The 20,108-nt window shown below is 42.2% G+C and overlaps 1 protein-coding gene across 2 annotated transcripts in view; it reads left to right on the top strand.

Annotated features, from left to right (window-relative positions):
• The first annotated feature begins 4,329 nt into the window (after window positions 1–4,329).
• The window catches only part of fgf12a (fibroblast growth factor 12a), a 30,656-nt gene continuing 14,877 nt past the window's right edge, over window positions 4,330–20,108 (top strand). Inside the window, exons 1-4 of one of the 2 annotated variants that reach the window (XM_061693805.1) lie at window positions 4,330–4,608; window positions 5,553–5,600; window positions 9,949–10,059; window positions 16,869–16,972. In XM_061693805.1, the coding sequence (XP_061549789.1) occupies window positions 4,413–4,608; window positions 5,553–5,600; window positions 9,949–10,059; window positions 16,869–16,972 (459 nt within the window). In that variant the 5' untranslated portion in view covers window positions 4,330–4,412. The remainder of the gene's footprint in view (window positions 4,609–5,552; window positions 5,601–9,948; window positions 10,060–16,868; window positions 16,973–20,108) is intronic. The other variant, XM_061693804.1, reaches the window with a different exon arrangement.

Below are 20,108 nucleotides of genomic sequence, written 5' to 3'. Positions count from 1 at the left end.
AGCTTCTTGTCATTATGTATTTTCCTCACAGTTGAACTTAGAACCCTTTAATACACATATACTTAATGTAATGATTTAGTCATACACAGTGATTAAGAAGAAGATATATGTGCACCTTATAAGTGCAAAGACCAAATTCAAAAGGTACTCTTAAATGAACTTTAACTTGACTTGTAAGCGCAAAGATTTACTGCAGCTGATAGCTCTTTTCTTTGATTCTATTTTGATATATATAAGTATATGTCAAAGCATGATTCACCCATTTGATAAGCAGAATTGTAATATATTTCTATTATGCTACAATCAATGATTTTACTGTGGATTAATCTGATGATTTTCTCAATTATTGCTTAAATTGTTTTTGGAAGAAGAAACAAGAGCATCATTTTGATTGTGACTGCCACAGTTGAGTGGTCCTTAAAACTTTAACACCGAATACCACCTAAAACAAATACTTAGCTTATATGTAGTCCCTACCAGTTTAAACATTAACACTGTGCAAGCTTAAATATAAAAAAAATGCACTTTAATAATGATTCAATTAAGATGTATTGCACATAAAAGTTAAATAAGAATTGTACCTAGATCAATGATTAAAAGCAAACTATTGTGAAATATTGACTGCAAATGTATTGAATTTAAAAGTTAAATACAACTGAACTGTACTTTGACAGTACCAAAAAAAGGGAGATCACATACCAGTACTAGGGCTACCCGTACCACACTTTGAGAATCACTGCCATCATTGATTGAGATCAAATTATATCCAGTCTTCAAATATATTGAAAACTGGTCAGCACAGTAGAATGCTATAATTGAAGACTCTCAATTGTCCATAGGTGAGAATGGGACTGGTTATTTGTCTCTATGTGCCCTGAGATTGACTGACACCCAGTCCAGGGTGTCCCTCTCCTCTTGGCCAAAGTCAGCTGAAATCGGCTCCAGCTCACCCATGACCCTAATGAGGAAAGGAGCCATACAAAACGGATGGATGGATATACAAAGCAGACAGATACTCGCGTAACTGGATATTTCACTTTAAAACACATGAGCATTGAATATAAAAAGTGAATTCAATTTGTGCTTTCAAGTAAACATGACAACTGGGCTTCAGCATGTCTCAAGGACACTAATATAATGAATTTCAGTGGATGAGAAAAAAGTTAACTTTTAATAGCTGTGGTTGGGTCTTCTACCACAAGAGGTCAGCAGACATAAAGAAATGTGTTATAGGACCACACTCTTAGTTTGGTAGGTGTCTGGTTGATTTTCTTCCACATTTTCAAAATCAACAATGCACATGTTCACCTTGATATAATAATCAACATGGCTTTGGCGTGTAGAAGAACAATGACATTTTTATTTTACTGCAGTGGTGTTCATGTGTTTGTTGCAGTTGCTTCTTGGCTTGACAGGAACATCAATTGTCTTTGTAGCAGATGCCACTAAGGGGCTTCTTTATATATTCATAACGTGTCCCCACGCCACATAAGCCCACACATTCCCATGAAACCTCATTCCACATTCTCCAGACCAGCAGCTGATGGCCCCTCCCCCCCCCCCCTTTAGAAACACATTGAACACAACACTCCTGAGAATGACGGATGCAGTAGCTATCAATGTTTCTTGTTGTAACTGTCTTGACACATCCTTTCTCCCAAGTCACCGACAAGCCACTAACATTATCATGTGGTATATGAGGAAACCCCATTTGTCTTTTGCTATCTTTATTCTCTTGCTGGGGAAAAGCCTGTATGTATCAGTACCTTTTATCTCACATTTAGATAAGAGGGCGGGGGGCTTAACAGATAATATTCACTTCTTATGTAAGGAGGGGATATAAAGTATTTGTAGTAGTATTTGTCCCTATTGAGGGGAAAGTCAAACTGAGCCTGGGAAAAACCTTTAAATGTTTCATGCAAAAAGAACGGGCTTTGCTATGTTGGTGGCGACTCAAACGCTCTCTCTAACACTTTCTGTCTCTCTTTTTATCTCTCACACGCACACTGTCATTATCCGGGTCTTCAGTTTATTGCTGTTTTATGTTCTATATTGTGTGCTGAAACCTGTTGTAGATTATTGTTGTTAAAGCAGAGTGACACTTACTCATTTTTAACATCTTGAGCTATTCGTGACTGGCGTAGTGGCGTAGCTGCGTGGAGGCGGGCTAGACCCAGTTTTGGTAATTTCGCGGATGAGCGCAGGCCGGCAGATCTAAAATAGGGAGGTTTCTAACGCCGTGTGAGTGATCACATCCAACTTCAATCATCTCCAGCTAAAGTGGCTCCTCTCATTCCATTTAAACACAGCATTCTAGTCGGTGGATTGCAGACAACCAAATTTTACCCAAGAAAACATTTATTTGCTTGAGTCCGGGGAGCTCGAAACCACAAGTATGTTTGTACTACATTTGATTAATAGAGAATAAAATGCATCGAGCGCCTTAACTAAACTTTAAAACGTGAACGAAACTGCTTATGGCGAGGAAAAAGTCACCAAGTGGTTTCTTACAGCTCTTATAGTATGGAGTGTACACGAGATGCCAGACACAGCATGTCTGGCATAGTACCAACACTGACCTGTGAGAGGCAGCATGGTGCTACATGGCATCCAGACTGCTGAGAAATAGTCACAGAAGGTGAAATAGAAATAGCTAAGATAAGTGTTATCTTATCTTGTAATTGCATTGTGATGGTTGTCATTTTTATGATGCATTACACAAACACACGCTCCTCTATTTGTGTCCAGCCTCAGGTTGGAAAAATCACTCTGAACTTACCCCACACCACAGCACAATCGGTCAGTCCCGTTCATCGTCATGTGTGTGTACCCTGCTTTAGGGTTGTTGTTTAAGAAAGGGTATCACATATGTCGGCGTGAAGAATCTGTAGCCTGTGGGCCATATATGGCCTTTGACCTCAGTGGAACTAGCATTATAGTTATATTTACAACGGAACGTTACGGAACGTTCCGAACATAATTGGCTCCATGACCCCGTTTGTAACCCGAAACGTTAAACCGAGGTAATTTTTCCCATTAAAATGAATGGAAATGCAAATAATCCGTTCCAGCCCCAAAATAAATGATACTTTCCATTTTTTGATCAGTGTGTGGTTGAAAACAAATATAGTTCAACATAGAAAAAATTAAAACACTATTACAAAGAAATAAAACACTCAATAAAAATGATAACAGTTTATTGCTCATAAACTTTAACTAAGGAGGGGAAAAAGGAGGATTATAGCTACTCACTGAAGAAGCGCCTTCTTCCATAATAACATGGGGAAATTCTGATTCAGGTGTTTTTTTTCTTTTCTAATTCATTGATTGATTATGACACAACAAACCAATCCAGGGAAACTTTTCTTTTTCTGTTCAGAAAAAATAAATAATCGAAAAGCGGGAGATCACATTGGCCTTTAAAAGATTAATTCCGCTGTTGGCCAATTTGTTGCACATTTCTTGTGATAATTTTTTTATTGTCTCGCTCACGCTACCACCAACACTCTCTTATTGCATGGCTGTGAGAATTCCTAATACAATCACGTATGATTGCGTTAAAAGAGTTGGAGAGAAAGGGAGAGCGGGGATGAGGAGGAGCAGGAGGGGGAGGAAGAGGGTGAGGCGGTCTATGGAGCGTTCACTTTCTCTGTCGGCAATGGAACAAACCCACAGCGTCCACGCAGCGGGACACACCGAGGAATGATGCCACTCTCTTTTTCGCGGTCCTGTGAAACTAATTGTTGCTTTTGATACGAAAATCTGCACCCCCTCCCACCTCTTTACCCTCCTGCAGGCTTCTATCACATCTCTGCAGCACCCTTTACAGCTGATCCCCCCTTTTTTTTCTTTTCCCACCCTCACTCTCCGTTGCATTGAGAGGTGCCATCGTCGGAACCGGAGCGTGCAGGGTGCTTGCACGGGCTCATTTAGGCTCCTTGTACAGTGGCGTGCAGAGCCACTGCGTCTGCCATTCATCTACACGGATTAAATACCCAAAGGAACATGTTTTTTAGTTTTTGGTAGTCCATTTTGAAGAATTGTTAAAAGGAAGCCCAGAAGGCTGGGTGTGCAGCTGAAGGATTGGGAACCGTGCTGGTCAGACACGGCGCTGTTCACCTGGAATACCGAAAGGCAGAAGCTCTCCAGTGACACGCAACTTATCAACACTGTTGCATGTGTGCATGCACTTGTCCAGTGTATAGATTGATAGTCAGTCCCGACACTGCAACTAAGTTCTTCTACATCGCGCGCAGATACAACCCAAATCTCAATGATGTTCCGGACTCAGAGTTCCTCATCAGCATGACATTTGGTTGAAGCATCTTTTGGACCCTCAGAATAATTCTGCAGCAGCTTTTCCTCTAAGCCGAACTAGACTCTTGGGTGTTTTTTTAACTCGGTTCGGGGAGATGGCCGCGATCGCCAGCTCTCTGATCCGCCAGAAGCGCCAGGCGAGGGAGTCGAACAGCGACCGGGTGTCCACGTCCAAGCGTCGACCCAGCCCCAGCAAGGACCCCCGCTCTCTATGCGAGAGGCATTTTTTGGGGGTCTTCAGCAAAGTGCGCTTCTGCAGCGGCAAGAAAAGACCCGTGCGCCGGCGACCAGGTCAGTGCAGTACTCCGACCAATACACACCCCCACTCCCCACCACACCCGATGCGCGCAATGTGTGCGAATGGACTCCCTCGGCCCCCTCCCCCGCCCCCCAACCGAACCCAGCCCAAACCCTCCCCGCTCCTCTTCGGAGCAGCAGAGGCATTGTGCTGCAGTCACTGGCTCCCATCTGAACCACAGAACGTAGAATTTCTTCGTGGTGCGAAAAAAGATGAATATATTACACCATTACAAAAAATACACCTGTTCCATTCCCGCCGTGCATATCGACCTGGATGTAAATAACATGTCTCGGCTGTGACATCAACCTCATTGCCTTGATCAGAATGCTCGAGTAGTTTTTAATTTTAATTTTATTTTTTTTTTGCTGTGCATGTCTCCCGTAAACAACTAGAACACCCTCAAAGCTCTCAATTGCCTAATTCCAAAAGAATGGTGATGGGGGGTTTCCAGAGGAGCCGGATAAGTTGCACCGCAGTGCACCACAAGGCTCTTTTCAGATTAAATGTTTTAATGGTAAATGTTTATTGGAGAGAGTGGGAGCTTGACTGCAGTGAAGGGAGGTATGGCCTCAGTGATTAAGAGCTACTCGGCTTTTATTGATGCTACACGACGGTTCTGTGTTGGTGCACAGATGTAAGTCACCCCCAGTTATATGGGAGAGTCCCGCAGACAGACAAAGCCAGACTGATTAAAACCTCGTATGGACCGGTGCCAATAAACAATCCCCCTGCCATAAAATGGCACTATTTGGCAGGTAGGTAATTCCTGGACATTACATGACACCGTAAGACCGTGATGAATGTGAACCCCCTTGACGTAGTTTTGCTCCTACAAGCCGATTCACGGGACTTTTTTTTCTCCTGATAAATCAAATCTGCCTGTTTTAAAAGATTGTTTCTCCTTCTGTCCCAACCACCCCCCGTACTTCGTAAGATGCACCCTCGAAACCTCCACAGGTGTCCCATAAGGGCTGCAGGCTAGGTCAGTAGCTCAGCCTCCATCTGTGTGTGCTGTGTTTCTTCTCGTCTCCACTTCATCTTGCGCCCATGTCAACTCCTCCCACCCCCACCCCCCCCCTCTTTTTTGGGTCAATGGGGGTGGTGGGGAGGTGTACATATAGAGGAAAGGGGGGGCTCCGTTGGGCTTCAACGCCTGTCTGATTGCTGACTTCTTTGCTATTTTTTTGGGTCTTCTCATCTCTCTGTGTGGCTGTCTAAAAAAAAAAGGTTTGGCTCTGCCTCCTCATTTGATTTCTGCTTCTCTTTATTTTTGGTCAATGCTGGATCAAACCCTCGCTCCTCCGAAGTCTGTAAATATTGTGTGTGTCGAGCTCTAGTGTAGGTGTATATTGCTGTTGATGAATATGGTGTGTGTGTGTGCGTGTCTCGCTATTAGAACAGGTGATCATTCACCATTTCACGGCCATGACACCATTTGTCAGCGTGCCTAAATGTATTGTCCTGTTTAGTATGAAGTACGTGTATTAACCTTTTTATCCTGGCTGCTGTCAGCCATCACTCTACACACATACACACAATGACATTCATTACACTGTCGTGTAGTTTGGAGTTTTTGTTTGTACACACTCACTGTTAAATGATCAGAACTGATGAGCCAGTCAACGATGGTCACACGCTTTAATGGACGTGTGCTTATCGCATGTAATTTACTGACGTGTGTGCACTCCTGTGCGCTCTCACGCACACAAAAGCACACACATTCACCTCACCCAGCCTGTGATGGATGATGAAGGGCTCGTTTCAGGAATGGATGGCCCCCAGGGGTAGGTGAGTTGGGGATTGATGTGTTGGTTGATGTACGGTTGAGTAGATGTGAACCTATTACATGGGTTCACCTCTGCACATCTCTGAGAGTTGTTTTATTGAACTGTTAATGAAAGCGTTTTTTTTTTTTTTTTTTTTGTGAAATCTCAAAAGTTTATCATCGAATTCAACATTAGCAATGTGTCAACAAGGACCTTTCTGTCAGTCCTGCCCGCACATGTCCAAACAATGCAAAAAAAAAACAAACAAAAAAAACCCCACAGTCAAGTAGGTCTCTGTGAACACGAGGCATGCAAATTTACGATGGTAACAGTTTAACTTTGGAACATCTTTTTACAGGGGTGCTTGGATTACAATGACGTTCCATTTCTGTGATGGAAACGTAACCGGATTTATCCACAAGTCAAAATTGCAGTAAATATTTGTATGAAAAACACTTCTAGGCCACAAATATAAAACCAAATCCAATGAATGAATGAAATCAAATGAAAAACAGTACGTATGGTGGTAACTGAGCAAGCCTTATGCTGCTGTGCAAACTGGTTAATTGCACGCTACTCGTAACCTCGAAAGTGCGTATGTCGGGATCATCGTAAACCGAGCACCCCCTGTATTTCCTTTACAATGGGTTTTTGCTTTGATGGGTCTCTCAAATTTATTGCGTTTGTATCCTTAAATTTCACAACTTTGGAACTTGTAAACAAAAGGTACCTTCTAAAGTCTATAAACTTAATTTATTGGATTTTATTTCCGGTATTATGCCAACAGACATGAGGCATTTGACAGCATGGGCTTTGCAGTTTTTGCAAGTGGCCCATGGCTCGCTAATTGACATTTGAGCAATGTTGCCAAATTGCAACCTGGCAAGAAAGTTTTCTGTCCTCGACTGCAGTTCAGTGGCAGTTTGAGACGCTTCTTGGTGGTCGTCACACTGCTCCATCGTGTAGAAAATTACACTATCCATGGGAGGTTTCTTGAAAAAGGATCTATTCTTGCCAGACCACGCAGCAGAAGGCCTGCAACTACTGCCACCGATGAAAACCACTCCTACAGCAGGAGTTTGCGCAAAGCGAGGGAATGTCTAACTTGAAGGGAAGCACTGGACTGAATTTTCTGTAATTTTGTAATGCTGCTCCATTGTCAAATGGTGAGTTATATGCGAGAGAATTATAATGCTTTCCAAAAAGACAAAAGACCAAGCTGTCAAATGCTGATTGCCTCACGTCTGCCCAAATGATACCTGGACGGAAATGGAAAAAATGAAGTGTATGGTGACTATTGGGACAAGTTGTAGATGTAATTGATTCCTACTTTACCTCTGATAGTGAGGTTAAGATTTGGTCATACTTACTGCAGTTAATTTTCTGAAACAAATAATAATTTTGTCATTAGCTCTGGTCTGGGCTCCCTTATCCAAAATGCTCCAGAACAGCGTTATTTTTAAGGACGCACAAGGGCAACCTAGTTGAGTGGAAACAAAAAAATCAGCTTGAATTGTATGCCTCCATGCATGTAACTGATAAGTTTATGGAATCATTGACTCGTCTTTTACAACATAACTCGATGTAAATTACGACCACATGGGCCCACTTTAAAAGGGGTGTGGTTACTGTGATTGACAAGTGGCCCCTGTGGTACACGGTGCCGGGTTCGACTGAAATAAGCGTAGCCAGAGCACAGCCATCATGCCAAACTCAATGCACAGTATCAAAACTGAAAATACTCTAATACTCTAAGATAAAAACCCATTCAAACTCCCAGAGTGTGTGCCTCCAATCCAGTAGCAACGTGACAAGTGCCCGCTGTCTTTGTGGAATTTTCAAAAATACATAGAATGACCACTTCAAATACCTTAAAAATCCTCCATAACAAATTGAAAAAAAATAATTGATAAGTAAAGTACATGACTACTGCCTACACGGTTCTTCTCAAAATAAACTGAGCTATTTCAGTCAAGTTTTTAGGGCGGGAGATACCGTTTGAAATGTCACGTTAATTTTGACACGTCGACTTGGAGAACTCTTCGAAATTTTGGCCCATGACTTAGAGAATTGAGATACAAATTGAATCTTAACCTTGGTGTATTGTTACAGTCTTAACACAAACCATAGGATGAGGTCACAGTGGCTGCTTCCACCTTTTCCCTCCATATTTTTTTATGTTCCGGACCCACATCCCTCTTCTTCATGGGCCTGCTGTGCCTGCAGCAGATGGCCCATGATGAGCTGACATCAGCGTGACATAAAAGTTGAAAGAACCGTGTTCAGTAGTCTGGATCCTGAGACTTCGGCTCTCGAGAGCTGTAGTGAAAGAAATTGGGGGCTCTGTGTTGCTTCCTTTGAATTGACTGACCTCAAAGTTTGTTATGACCTTGGAGGATAATTAGGCTTGCTGATATTCTTTTACTCGGATAATATTTATATATCAGAACATGTTGCACAAGGGACATTTTCAGCCTATGGAGCTTGGAATACTGCTCCAGAGACATTTTACTTGTAGCTTTCCCTTAAGGCTTTCTTCCATACATTGGAATAATAAGTTTCTCATCTTGAGCACCTTCTATTATATATATATATATATATATATATATATATATATATATATATATATATATTACCATTCTACCCCTTTTTGTTGGCAGAATGTGGTTTTAGGCATATGCAGTCCACTTATGCATGCCATCCCACATTTCTGTGGGTGATACAGGCCTTCCGAAAATAAGTGCAAATGTTAGCAGATCTTCCACAAATCTGCTGTGACAAACTGCATAATTTGTTCGCTTTGTCAGCCAGAGAATACAAAATAATTTGTTTTGTTTGTCTCTGTGCTTCCTCCCCCGAAAGACTCATCCGTTGTGGGGGGCTGGGGTAGGGGTGGGGGGGGGGGAATGTATTACCGGCCTCAAACCTTATCAAACAGGACTATTCGGTTTCTTAGACATCCGTTCTCTCCCTGGCATTGCCAAACGCCCAGTGGTTATTGAACCTGATCTCTGTTACCCCCACCTCCACCGCCTGCTCTCCCTGGCAGAACCCTGGCGAGGCACCAGATGACACAGCCTCCAAGTTGGAGGTCGGTTCAGGGTTATCGTAATGAAAAAACTCTGGAAACTTTTAGATTAAGAAATAGCGCCGGAATCCGTCAGTCAAACCTGCCTGTTGAACCTCCCATCAAGTGAGATGCATTACAAATAAAATGCACATGCATCGTTACTGCATGTTTTGTCAGAGGGAGTTATAACATCACCACATGGTAAAACAGTTGTCTAATTACGAATCAGTATTGGTGATCGGTTGGTAAGTAAAAGGGTGGATGTGAATATATTGTCATCAAATGTATTCGTAACACATTCTGTTTTTGTGGTTCCCACTACAGCCTCCACTATAAATGCTTTTTATTTGTTTGATGCTGGACTTAAGTGTAAAAAATTATTTGTGTTAATATTTTTCTCTGACATATTCTTGCTGGGCCGGGGGGTGGGATTGTGGCTTGGGCCGATGTGTGTGTTGTGTGTGTGCGTGTGTGGGTATGTGTACGTGTTGCAGAGCCACAGCTGAAAGGCATCGTGACACGATTGTTCAGCCAGCAGGGCTTCTACCTGCAGGTGAAGCCGGACGGAACCATTGATGGCAGCAAGGACGAGAACAGCGACAACAGTGAGTGGAGCCCTTAAATCATTCTTAGAACCAATAAATAACACCCAAATATGTTGACAAAGTATGTATTATTACGGTACAATGGCATATTTTCTGCAACTCATTTTGCAGTCGTAACATGAAGGGATAGTTTCACCTTAGATCAGGTTCATAAATTCAAATCCAACCCTTTAAAAACAATTTACTTCCCACATCCAGATGCTGTAAACAATGTGAAGAGTATAACTGGCTGTTGCATCACTGCCTTGTTTTACTATGACTTATGCCTCATGATTGTACAGGTCATATTATTTAGATGAATTGAACACTGAGGCAAGTGTGATTATTACCGCAGTTTCCTCCCTGCAACAACTCTACCGCGTCGCTCTGTGTGCGGTGGGTTTAAACGATTAACTCAACAATTGTGTTTAACTTTTTCATTGGATTTTGTTTTTGGTGATGCCACTACAGCTACTGACACAACTGGTGACTGTGATGGGTTCATGATAAAGAAATTATTCTTCAGTGATAGCATAGGTGTAATAACCCAAAGATATTCTGTACTGCAATAAAGGTTTTAGGATCGTGACAGTGGAACAGATTATTTTTATTCCAATTGTTTCTTCTTTGGGAATTTGTTTTGGATCTTGGAGGAGAAATTGTTCCACTGTTCGAGTACATGCTGCCTTTTTCGAATAGTTTTCTATGATATGAACGATAAGGGGAAATCATATGTTACAGTAGAATTCTCTCCACGTCTGGAGTGAAGCCAGACAGGAAACCAATCATGATCTTTCTTGTCAGAAAACATCTTGCCAAAGCTTCTGGACTCAGGCAGCCTTCTGGTGGAAAGTACAAGATCTCACTGTCATTTTTTCCATGTTTTATGAGGATAAACCCTCAGTGTGAACCACTTATACATTAGTGTCAAGGCAGGGTTGTTCGAAAAAGAGAAGGATTACAACACAAGGGGAAAGACAGTTCAGTGAAAAACGTATCGATGGCGCTTCCTCTATGCACTTAAAATGGGTTTCTGTTTAGGGGCATCTGTTGTATTCTAGAGGTTTTTGTAGTATGTTGAGGGCTTCCCCGCCTTGAGGTAATCCTCTCGTTAAGCAGCGATGTCAGCCCAGGGATGAAGGGCCGCGGTGAATAATTCAGCCGCAAGAAACTAAAAATACCACCATCTCCGTTTGTACCCAATAAATAATTCTCCATATGTGGTGCCGCAAGCGCAGACAGTTTGAAGGTAGATAGAAAAAAAGAAGAAGAAAATGAAGGGAGTGCTGGAGGAAGCTCGAGGTGCACAGAGACTTTTGTATTCAGATCCAGCACGGATGTATTGATTGAGAGAACGGTTTATTTGAATAAGAGATTACCCCTCCAGCCTTGAACCATGCTCCTCTCTGACCTGCAACATCTTCAGCAGCAGACGGAAACTGTAATTTATTTTCAGCGGGGATTCTACAGAACCGATGGTAATGATGGGCACGATGCGACCTGCATACTGGGTGTGACCTAAACCTGAAGTGCATTACAATGACACTTTTTATGACTTGCTCAATTTGTGCACTGAAAGACTTTAAGATGGAGGGGTGGGGGGAGGTGCAACAACCCAACTGCAACATTCAGTAGCTTGTAAAATGAATATATACAGATGGCTACCTCTTGTAAATACAGAGGTAAGTGTGACAGCCTTCAATGTTGAAGGCTGCGAAACCTCATTCAATAAATTAACAGCCATTTTAAGACATCTGAGCCGTTATTAATTTCATCGCCATCCCTTGATCCACTTCAGTAATTGCCAGCACACAGTGAAAGATATTGCTTATTGGTTATGACACCTTCACACTCCATCTGTGTCTGATGCTCGCAGGTGATAGATGGAATGAAACAAGGCACCCAGGTGGTAATTTGGAACGGTTTCTCAAGCCACACAGTTAAAATTGATGGAGACTTTGTGGAATACACAGAGGGGTTTTTGTCGCTCCTTAAATTTGGGTATGTGACCTTGACTTTCATTTTCATAGACGGTGCTTTGTGCACTTGTGGCTTGCCGCAGTTTTTCTCACAAAATTGGAAGTGAATTGTCCAAAATGTCATGAAAGGCTAAACTATTAATATTCAGGGTGAACTAAGTGCAACCTAAAGTAATCGGTTAAGACGGTGGTTGTCAAGTCCTACCTAAGATAAACTACTTAGCTCTCCACGGACCACTATCAGGACCGTCGTTCTGCAGATTGTTTTTCGTTGACTTGCGAGCAAAAATTTTAGATACTGCATGGTGGCAGTGAACGCAAATTACTTCACAACAAACAGCAGTTTGGCAGATAGAATTATTCAATAATTCATTAAAAGCTGTTTAATGCCATTAATGCCATTAATGCTGTTTAATGCCATTAATGCCATTCCCAGTTGAAGTTTAAAGAGAATTACACGTTTTGTATTTATAACAACGACATACGTGGTCAAGTTCACATCACTGAGTTGGAACTCAACCCACGCTGCCTGGACCAAATCAGGCCAGTGAGCTACTCCATAGATGACTGTAATATTTATTTCAGTTTTAGAAAATATGCAGTATTTGTAGTGGTCGTAGCTATTAAAAAAAACATCACAATTTCAAGGTCAACAGCCTCACTTACTCCTCTACTCTTACTTAAGAGTTACTGCAAAGATGTAAAGTTAAAACGAAATTCAACCTAACAAACTGTAGAACATTTTTAACGTCACACAACTGTAAGGTGCACGAAAAGCTTGAAGAATTGTCAGTCCCTTAAATGGGATTAAATTTAACCTTGGAAAAGTGCTCACAACCTTTTTCCAGAATGGAGCTGAATACCAGAAACTTTGTGGAACACTGTGAAGAACTGCAAGAGACGCATCCGGCCATCAAAGTGACAAATGCAGCAGTGTTGGAAGGCAAAGAGAGTTTGGCTCGAGAACAGACAGAGGGTAACCAAGGGACACCGGTAGAAAAAAAATTATTCAGACGAGAGTTAAGAATTTAGGGCGCGGGCGTCTTTGCAATGTGTGCGCCTCAAGGGTATACATTACTATAACAGTTGCCTGTGTGAATCAGCAGTGTCAGTGGCCAGGGGCCACATTTCCACCATCGACGGTCCTGAGTAGCCATCGATACTTATTGAGCGAAATCGAATCTCCTCGGAGGACAGTCTTGCGTTGGCACGTACTGTATGCACTCGTTCCCACCAGCCTTATCTGATGCTCCCCATAGCCACTCATCGAAAAATCATCCCCACGACACAGGGAAAACCTGCAGTGCATAGAGAATGTCCCTTCACACTCCATCCGGAAGCAAAGTCCATGAAAGTCACAGTCCTGTCCTCGCATTCAGTCGAAGTGAAGCCACAGAGATAGCAATGACTGTTAGGTATGTTAATGAATGGAAAAGAAGTAAATTGCCTCCAATGTGAAGTTTCCAGATAACCAGTGACCTGGATGATGAGAATTCCTAATAATCCGTTTTCTATCTTTGCTGTGATCAACATCTTCAAGGAGAGTTTAGGTCATCTTCGTGAGTGCCTTCCATGATGATTTAAATATTAAAATGTGCTGCCATCACGGGGCATCTCACTGTGATTTACGAGGATTTAACAGCAGCACATTATGCCGCGGTTATAACAGTTTTGAATATGTGGACACAAGTAAATTCTGCTTGTCTCTGTGTTTTAGTGCAGCACTCTGGCACTAATCAGCATTCAAAGATAACTAAATGCGATAACGACTCTGAGGCGCCTTGCTTATTTTGCAGAGTCAGGCAAATCTGATCAAAACTCGCAGACATTATTGTGATAAAGCAGAATAGCTGCATGCCAGAGTGCGGCCTTTTTTGTTGTATTAGTTTGTGCTGATGTATTGCTTGCGGATATTCCTTTGTCTGATACATTTTGCACTGTAAGATATTTTAGGAGTCTTGTACTTCACAGAATAATCGTGTTTGATACAAGAGGCCAACATATAACAATATACTGTATTTTCACGACCATAAGACGCACTTAAAAGTCTTATATTTTCTCCAAAATGGACGGGGCGCCTTATGTGTGCACCAAGTTCCAAAATCTATAAATGTTTTTGTGTGATGAGCTTGACTGACTGGGAGCATTTTCTGCCGACATGCTGATTATACATAGGAAAAGCGGACGTGGCTGAGGACAGCATGCGGACGTAAAGGGGGAAGGGTGCGTGAAGGAGGATGCTAAAGCCACGCCCCCAGTAGGTATATAGCACCAGGGTGTGCATTGCGCAAAACAACATCGGTTTGGCTAAGGACCCCCGAAAATGGCACCTACAAAGAGACACGCTTACGAAGCACAGTTTAAACTGCAAGCTATTAGTTACGCGGAGGAACATGGGAATCGAGCAGCCGCAGCCACGAGAGAATTCAAGATCAACGAATCCATGGTTCGCAAGTGGAGGAAGCAGGAAAACGAGCTTCGCCAAGTCAACAAGACGAAGCTGAGTTTCACCGGAAAAAAAAGAAAAACAAAACACGGAAACAAGGCGAGGTGGCCCAAGTTGGAAGACCAGCTCGAGCAATGGATTAATGAGCAAAGAACAGCCGGGAGAAGTGTCTAAAGTCACCATTCGACTGAGTGCACTAACTCTGCCATGTGCAGCAAGTGAGGAAGCTTGCCATCATTCCGGGAGTCTTGACTAAGGAACTCCAACTGCTGGACATCGGTGTAAACCGGGCGTTCAAAGTGAAGTTGCGAGCGGCGTGGAGCGATGGATGAAAGATGGCGAACACAGTTTTACTAAGACTAGGAGGCAGCGCCGGGCGAGTTACGCCACAATTTGTTAATGGATTGTGGATGCTTGGGCTGTTGTTCGACCTTTCGTAAAAGCCGGCATCATTTCTGAGGAGCCGCACGGCAACGAGACTGACTCCGACAATGACGAGAGGGAACCTGGCGTGTTTGATTGAGAACTTGCCCAGCTGTTCATTTCAGATACAGAAGATGAGGACTTTGATGGATTTGTGGGTGAGGATTGATCAAAAAATAACATGAGTACCATACTTCAATAAAGTACAACCGAACTCAGTTTTGCTCCCGCCGCCTTTTTAAAAACATTGTTTTAGCGTGCATACATGCTACCGTATGTTTTAAGCTAGCGTATGTTTTACCATGCCTGCGGCCAATAATACGGTGCGCCTTAAGTATGTGTTAAATACGGAAATAGACCCCGTAACTGAGACTGCACCTTTTAATATGGTGCGCCCTATGGTTGTGAAAATACGGTAACTGTCGCATCACGAAACTGAAGCGATCCAACACTTCAATAGTACATAAGCACCAGTTGAGAAGTGCGGACATACTTAATTTAAGGCTGACTACAGCACTAAATTACAACTAATTTAAGTGCAGCCGTGGTGCAATGGTTAAGATCATTGCCTGCCACTGTGGGGGACCTAGGTTCAAGACCCCGACTGGACCATCCGCCAACATCCCCCGGACTCATGGCTGTGGTGTCCTTGAGCAAGACACTGATACCCCGAAATGCTCCCTGCGTGGTTCAGCTGCCCCCTGCTCCAGTGTGTTCCACTAACATGTGTATGTGTTCACTGTGATGGGTTAGAAGCAGAGATCAAATTTCGTGTACATGCATGCATGTTCATGACAATAAAAAGTGATTGTTCTTCTTCTATTTTTCTTCATTTTATGGTGAGATACACAAATAGAGTGAAACCTCCGAAGTTGAAGACATTGTGTCGTTGGTTAACAAAACTAAAGAAAACTTAAGGAAAGACACCAAATTGAGAAAAAAAGAACAATACATGAGTATATTTGCTTTAGCATATACTTGGTCAAATTAAATTAAACATTTAATATCTATTTATTTTATTACCCACATTGTACTTAACAGCCAGCCTCAAATATACACACTCTTTATTTCTTACCAGTTTCCTCTCTTTGTATTATTAAAATATAGCTTGTAGTATGTAACTTTTTGTTGTTGTTAAAAGAAGTCCTTTTTCAGCCAAGCCACTACTAGAGGAGTTGACAATGCAGATTAAATCTATCAGCCCCGCTAACATTTTGCTGTGGTTTTCAGTATTTGATCTTTTATTTTTCACGTTGAATGGCGAGATTCCCTTACTGCTCGCCTTCTGTCGCACCAAAAATGATGTAGGAGCTGAAACGGCGCCTTTTACCTATCAATGGGGAAAGCGTGGCCGTGTCTCCGTTTGTAAAACGCTAACTAGACATAATAGTCTGCATTTCTGTAGATCCGTAAATTTAATGTGTCAAACGTTACACTATTATCTTTACTACACAGCATTGTACCATCAAAAGTATTCTGAAGCTGTTACTTTATGATTTTAGATTTTACACACTGTTGCTTTTATTGCTACTCATGCAATATGTAAATGTACTGGAGGTTTCAGTGCAACACCATCATCACATCTGTCAGTTCCTGTCAATCAAAGGAAAATCCATGTTAATCCAGCTCCCAGTGTATTTGTCTTCATTATAAAATACATTTAGTGTTGCAGGTTAATTTGACCCTTCAAACAATACTATTGAGCCAATCTGCTCATCTCGTTTGACAAGAAAATGAATAAACCCCCTTATTGCCAAACTTTGACTATTATGCTCGTATGGCAGGTGGCTGCACCTCCCATTGTCTACGTCTTGCTCCGTTCACTTTACTGCTGTCAGAGTGCCAGAAAGGCAGCAGAGGGAGAGCGATTAGACACTCTCATGTCTATCAGAGTTAAGTGAAAACTAAATTGTCATCTTCTTTTCCTTTTGTCTTTTCTGTACGCGTTCTGACTGCTGCACCGCCCGACTCTGCCTGTGAAGCCCTGTTTAATCTTATTCCTGTGGGTCTGAGAGTGGTGGCCATCCAGGGAGTGAAGAGTGGCTTCTACATCGGCATGAACGGCGAGGGCATGCTCTACAGCTCTGTAAGACCCACACTTGGAAAGTGTATTGTGTGTTTGTGTGTGTGTCACCAGTATTCATGCATTCAGCACACGTTTTGTTCTATCCTCTTTGATGAATATCCAGCATTAGCACAAGAGCCCTTGTGATGTACTGTTATTGCATTGTTGTGAACCACTTATCCTCCCACTTTGTTGATCAAGCAGCACAGAACATGTTTTACATTCAATTCAACATCGAGTTCAGGACACTTTGTTTTAAATTGCTGGCTTTCGTCTTTTTGACTCATCGTCAGGTTCATCTGCAAAAGAACGTTCCACTCGATTGTTTTTTCCACAATTTCGACTGAGAATAATTCATATGTGAGAATTAGCAGATGGATGCTGTTGCAGAGCTAATATGCTATCAAAAGAAAGGAATTGAGGAATGTAACATGAACATCACAGCATATTATTGCAACCTCAGATAGCGTAGTCCTTTGTGGAGGCTATAAACAGCATTGTCATGAACAGGAACCGATGTAGGACCCAAATTCAAGTAACCCAAACACACTGTTTAATAAATAATCTGGGTTCTGTACACAGGTAGGCAGTCAGCAAAGGTAACAGTATCCAAAAGTGTGAGGTAAAAAGGCAAGGCACAATAATCAAACAGTGTCGAAGCTTACTATGAGTCAATGGCGAGAACATGGAATGCTGGACCGTGACAACAAGATACAACAAACTGGCAACAAGACAGAATGCGACACAAGGTTAAATACTAGGGATCGGAATCTAGCATGAGCATAATCTGGCAAAAATGTTGTTACAGTTGCGATGGTGGGAATGTGACCCCAAACTTTGAACGGTATTGTATACATATGTATTTTTTTACAAATGTACTTCTAATTAAAATATTCCTTTACGCAATATTATATCTTATTGCTTGAGTCTCTCAATTTTAATATCAGGAATTAATTTGAACCAAATTTTATGTACCAAATCCCCACATCAACAGAATTATTATTCCGCAGGGTTCCAGAAATGAACGCAGCGGGGGAGTAAATATCATGCGGATGGATTTCTTATGCAGCGTAAGATGCAAGAAGCGCACGGGCGAGCGTGGGTGGGTAGGCCATCGCCGGGTGGGGGTGGACAGAGTCACGGATGTCAAATTTAATTTTGCTTCCTCTTACAGTGAGGATGAATACACGCCTCTGTAAGGCATTGGAATGTTTGACATGCAGAGGAAGTGAAAACGTGGCATACGCTGAGATACAGTAGAGACTGGAACATACCCCTAGTTAACGTGCTTATATAACTTCCCGTCTCGTGGTGCTTAACCCAGTTGGAAGTTACAGAAAGTGAACGGATGAGGGCAATGTGTTACCCACAGTCCATCTGTGTTTTTTAAAATTTCAAAATCCTCATAAAATGTTTGAAGGACAGACCAGCATGTGTTTGATTACATGTACTGATAAGGGAGCAGTTTTATCAAGGTCGAGACGGGTCCAGATGGTGTAAATTTTACACGAGAGATGCAATGTCAAACGAATTTGTGTCATTTCCGATCTGAGCGGACTGATGAGGCCTCACTGGTTCAAGCAAGGACGTTCAATAAGCGTGCAAACGTGACTCATCTGGCTAGACTCATTTCATTCATAACTTAAGACTCATAAACAAGCTCCCAGTGCTCACAGTGATAACCTCTTCCCGCCCGCCCGCTTGGCAGTCTAATTGCCCGCTCGGCAGCCATCGTGTGATTCATTGAAATCACGCCAAATTGAGGTCCGCAGTCTGACCCGGGCCTGCGTGCACCCCCCTTCATGAAAGCATCATTTGCGTCCGGCGGCGTCCCGATTATTATGAATTAAAAGCCAAGCTGTGCCCTGGTGTCAAATTGCAGCTTTCAGCCTAACAGCCATGACACCCCATTCATCCTGTTAATTATCTGTTTTATGGGCTGGCAAATGCAATTTTGACCTTTCCCGTCATGCAGTGGAAATGTTTGTCACAAAGTTGTTTTTTTTTTTTTTTTTTTTTTTTTTTTTTTTGCCATGACTGCAGAAAGTGCATTTTAATTAAATTTAAAACATGAGGCAAATGCATTTTGGTCAGGTCGCTGGGATGGCAAACATGGGAAATCAGCATGCAACAGTAGACAGAATGCAGTAGCTGGACTTATGAGCCTCGTGCCATGTTCATAGATGGGACTAAAGTTGCATATGGATTGCAAAGTGCGTACAGTATTCCTGCATACAATTACAGTGGTGCCTTGAGATACAAGTTTAATTTTTCCTTGATCTCGCTTGTTACACAAAACACGTCTTCCCATTGAAATTAATTGAAATGCCATGAATCCGTTCGAGCCTTCCCCCTCTAAACAACAAAAATGTATGTAATATGTATTTTGATGAGGAAATATAGCACTCAATTATATTGTAGTGCATAAAAACATACAGTAATTAAACAATTAAAACTTCAGCTGGAAGTGACATTAAACAGCTTAAAGCCTCTTTTTTAAATAATTTGCTGTATAATGTAATAAAGTGCTGCCTACTATGCAGTGAGTTCACAGCCACCATTCAGGGCTCATATCTCAAGTAAAAAAATCGGCCGAACGACAGCTCTAATCTTGAAAAACTCATAAATTGGTACACCTGTGTCTTAAGCCACCACTATATTCAACAGTACAGGTCGTATGCGGTATAATTTAGTATGCGCTTCAAGAGGAACATTTGTGTTAACGCATTTATGACCCTTCCACATGGTGCAATGACAGCCATTAAATAAGCCCTTCAGTTTTTACTTTTGATGCAACTTGCGTTTATTATTGTTTTCTGTTCTCTATCTGACAAGCCTTCTCGCCCATTAATGCGTTTCTTTTATTGTCTTATTTTCGTCTCTCTCCAAAGATTTCAAGCATATACAGCCCTCTCTCTCCTGGGAGGTCATTATTGAGGGATATCCTCCTATTTTGGTCACGCTTCCCTCTCTGCTGCTTTTCTGTCTTGTTGTGAGAGTTTTTTCGCTGCCTGCGTTCATCAGTTTAAGCGGTTGCTTCTGTTTGACACGAGCCTTGTTGAGGCTTTTGCTGATGAAGCTGTGGGTGAGAGGGGTTGATAATGCTTGTGTGGAGTGTTTTAGCCCTGTTAGTGTGTGGGGGCTGAACAGCTACAAT

The sequence above is a fragment of the Phycodurus eques genome, chromosome 13 (assembly GCF_024500275.1).
Source record: "Phycodurus eques isolate BA_2022a chromosome 13, UOR_Pequ_1.1, whole genome shotgun sequence".
Classification (NCBI taxonomy): Eukaryota; Metazoa; Chordata; class Actinopteri; order Syngnathiformes; family Syngnathidae; genus Phycodurus; species Phycodurus eques.
Note: the sequence above shows the minus strand (reverse complement) of the source record. Positions and strands in the feature narration are given on the sequence as shown.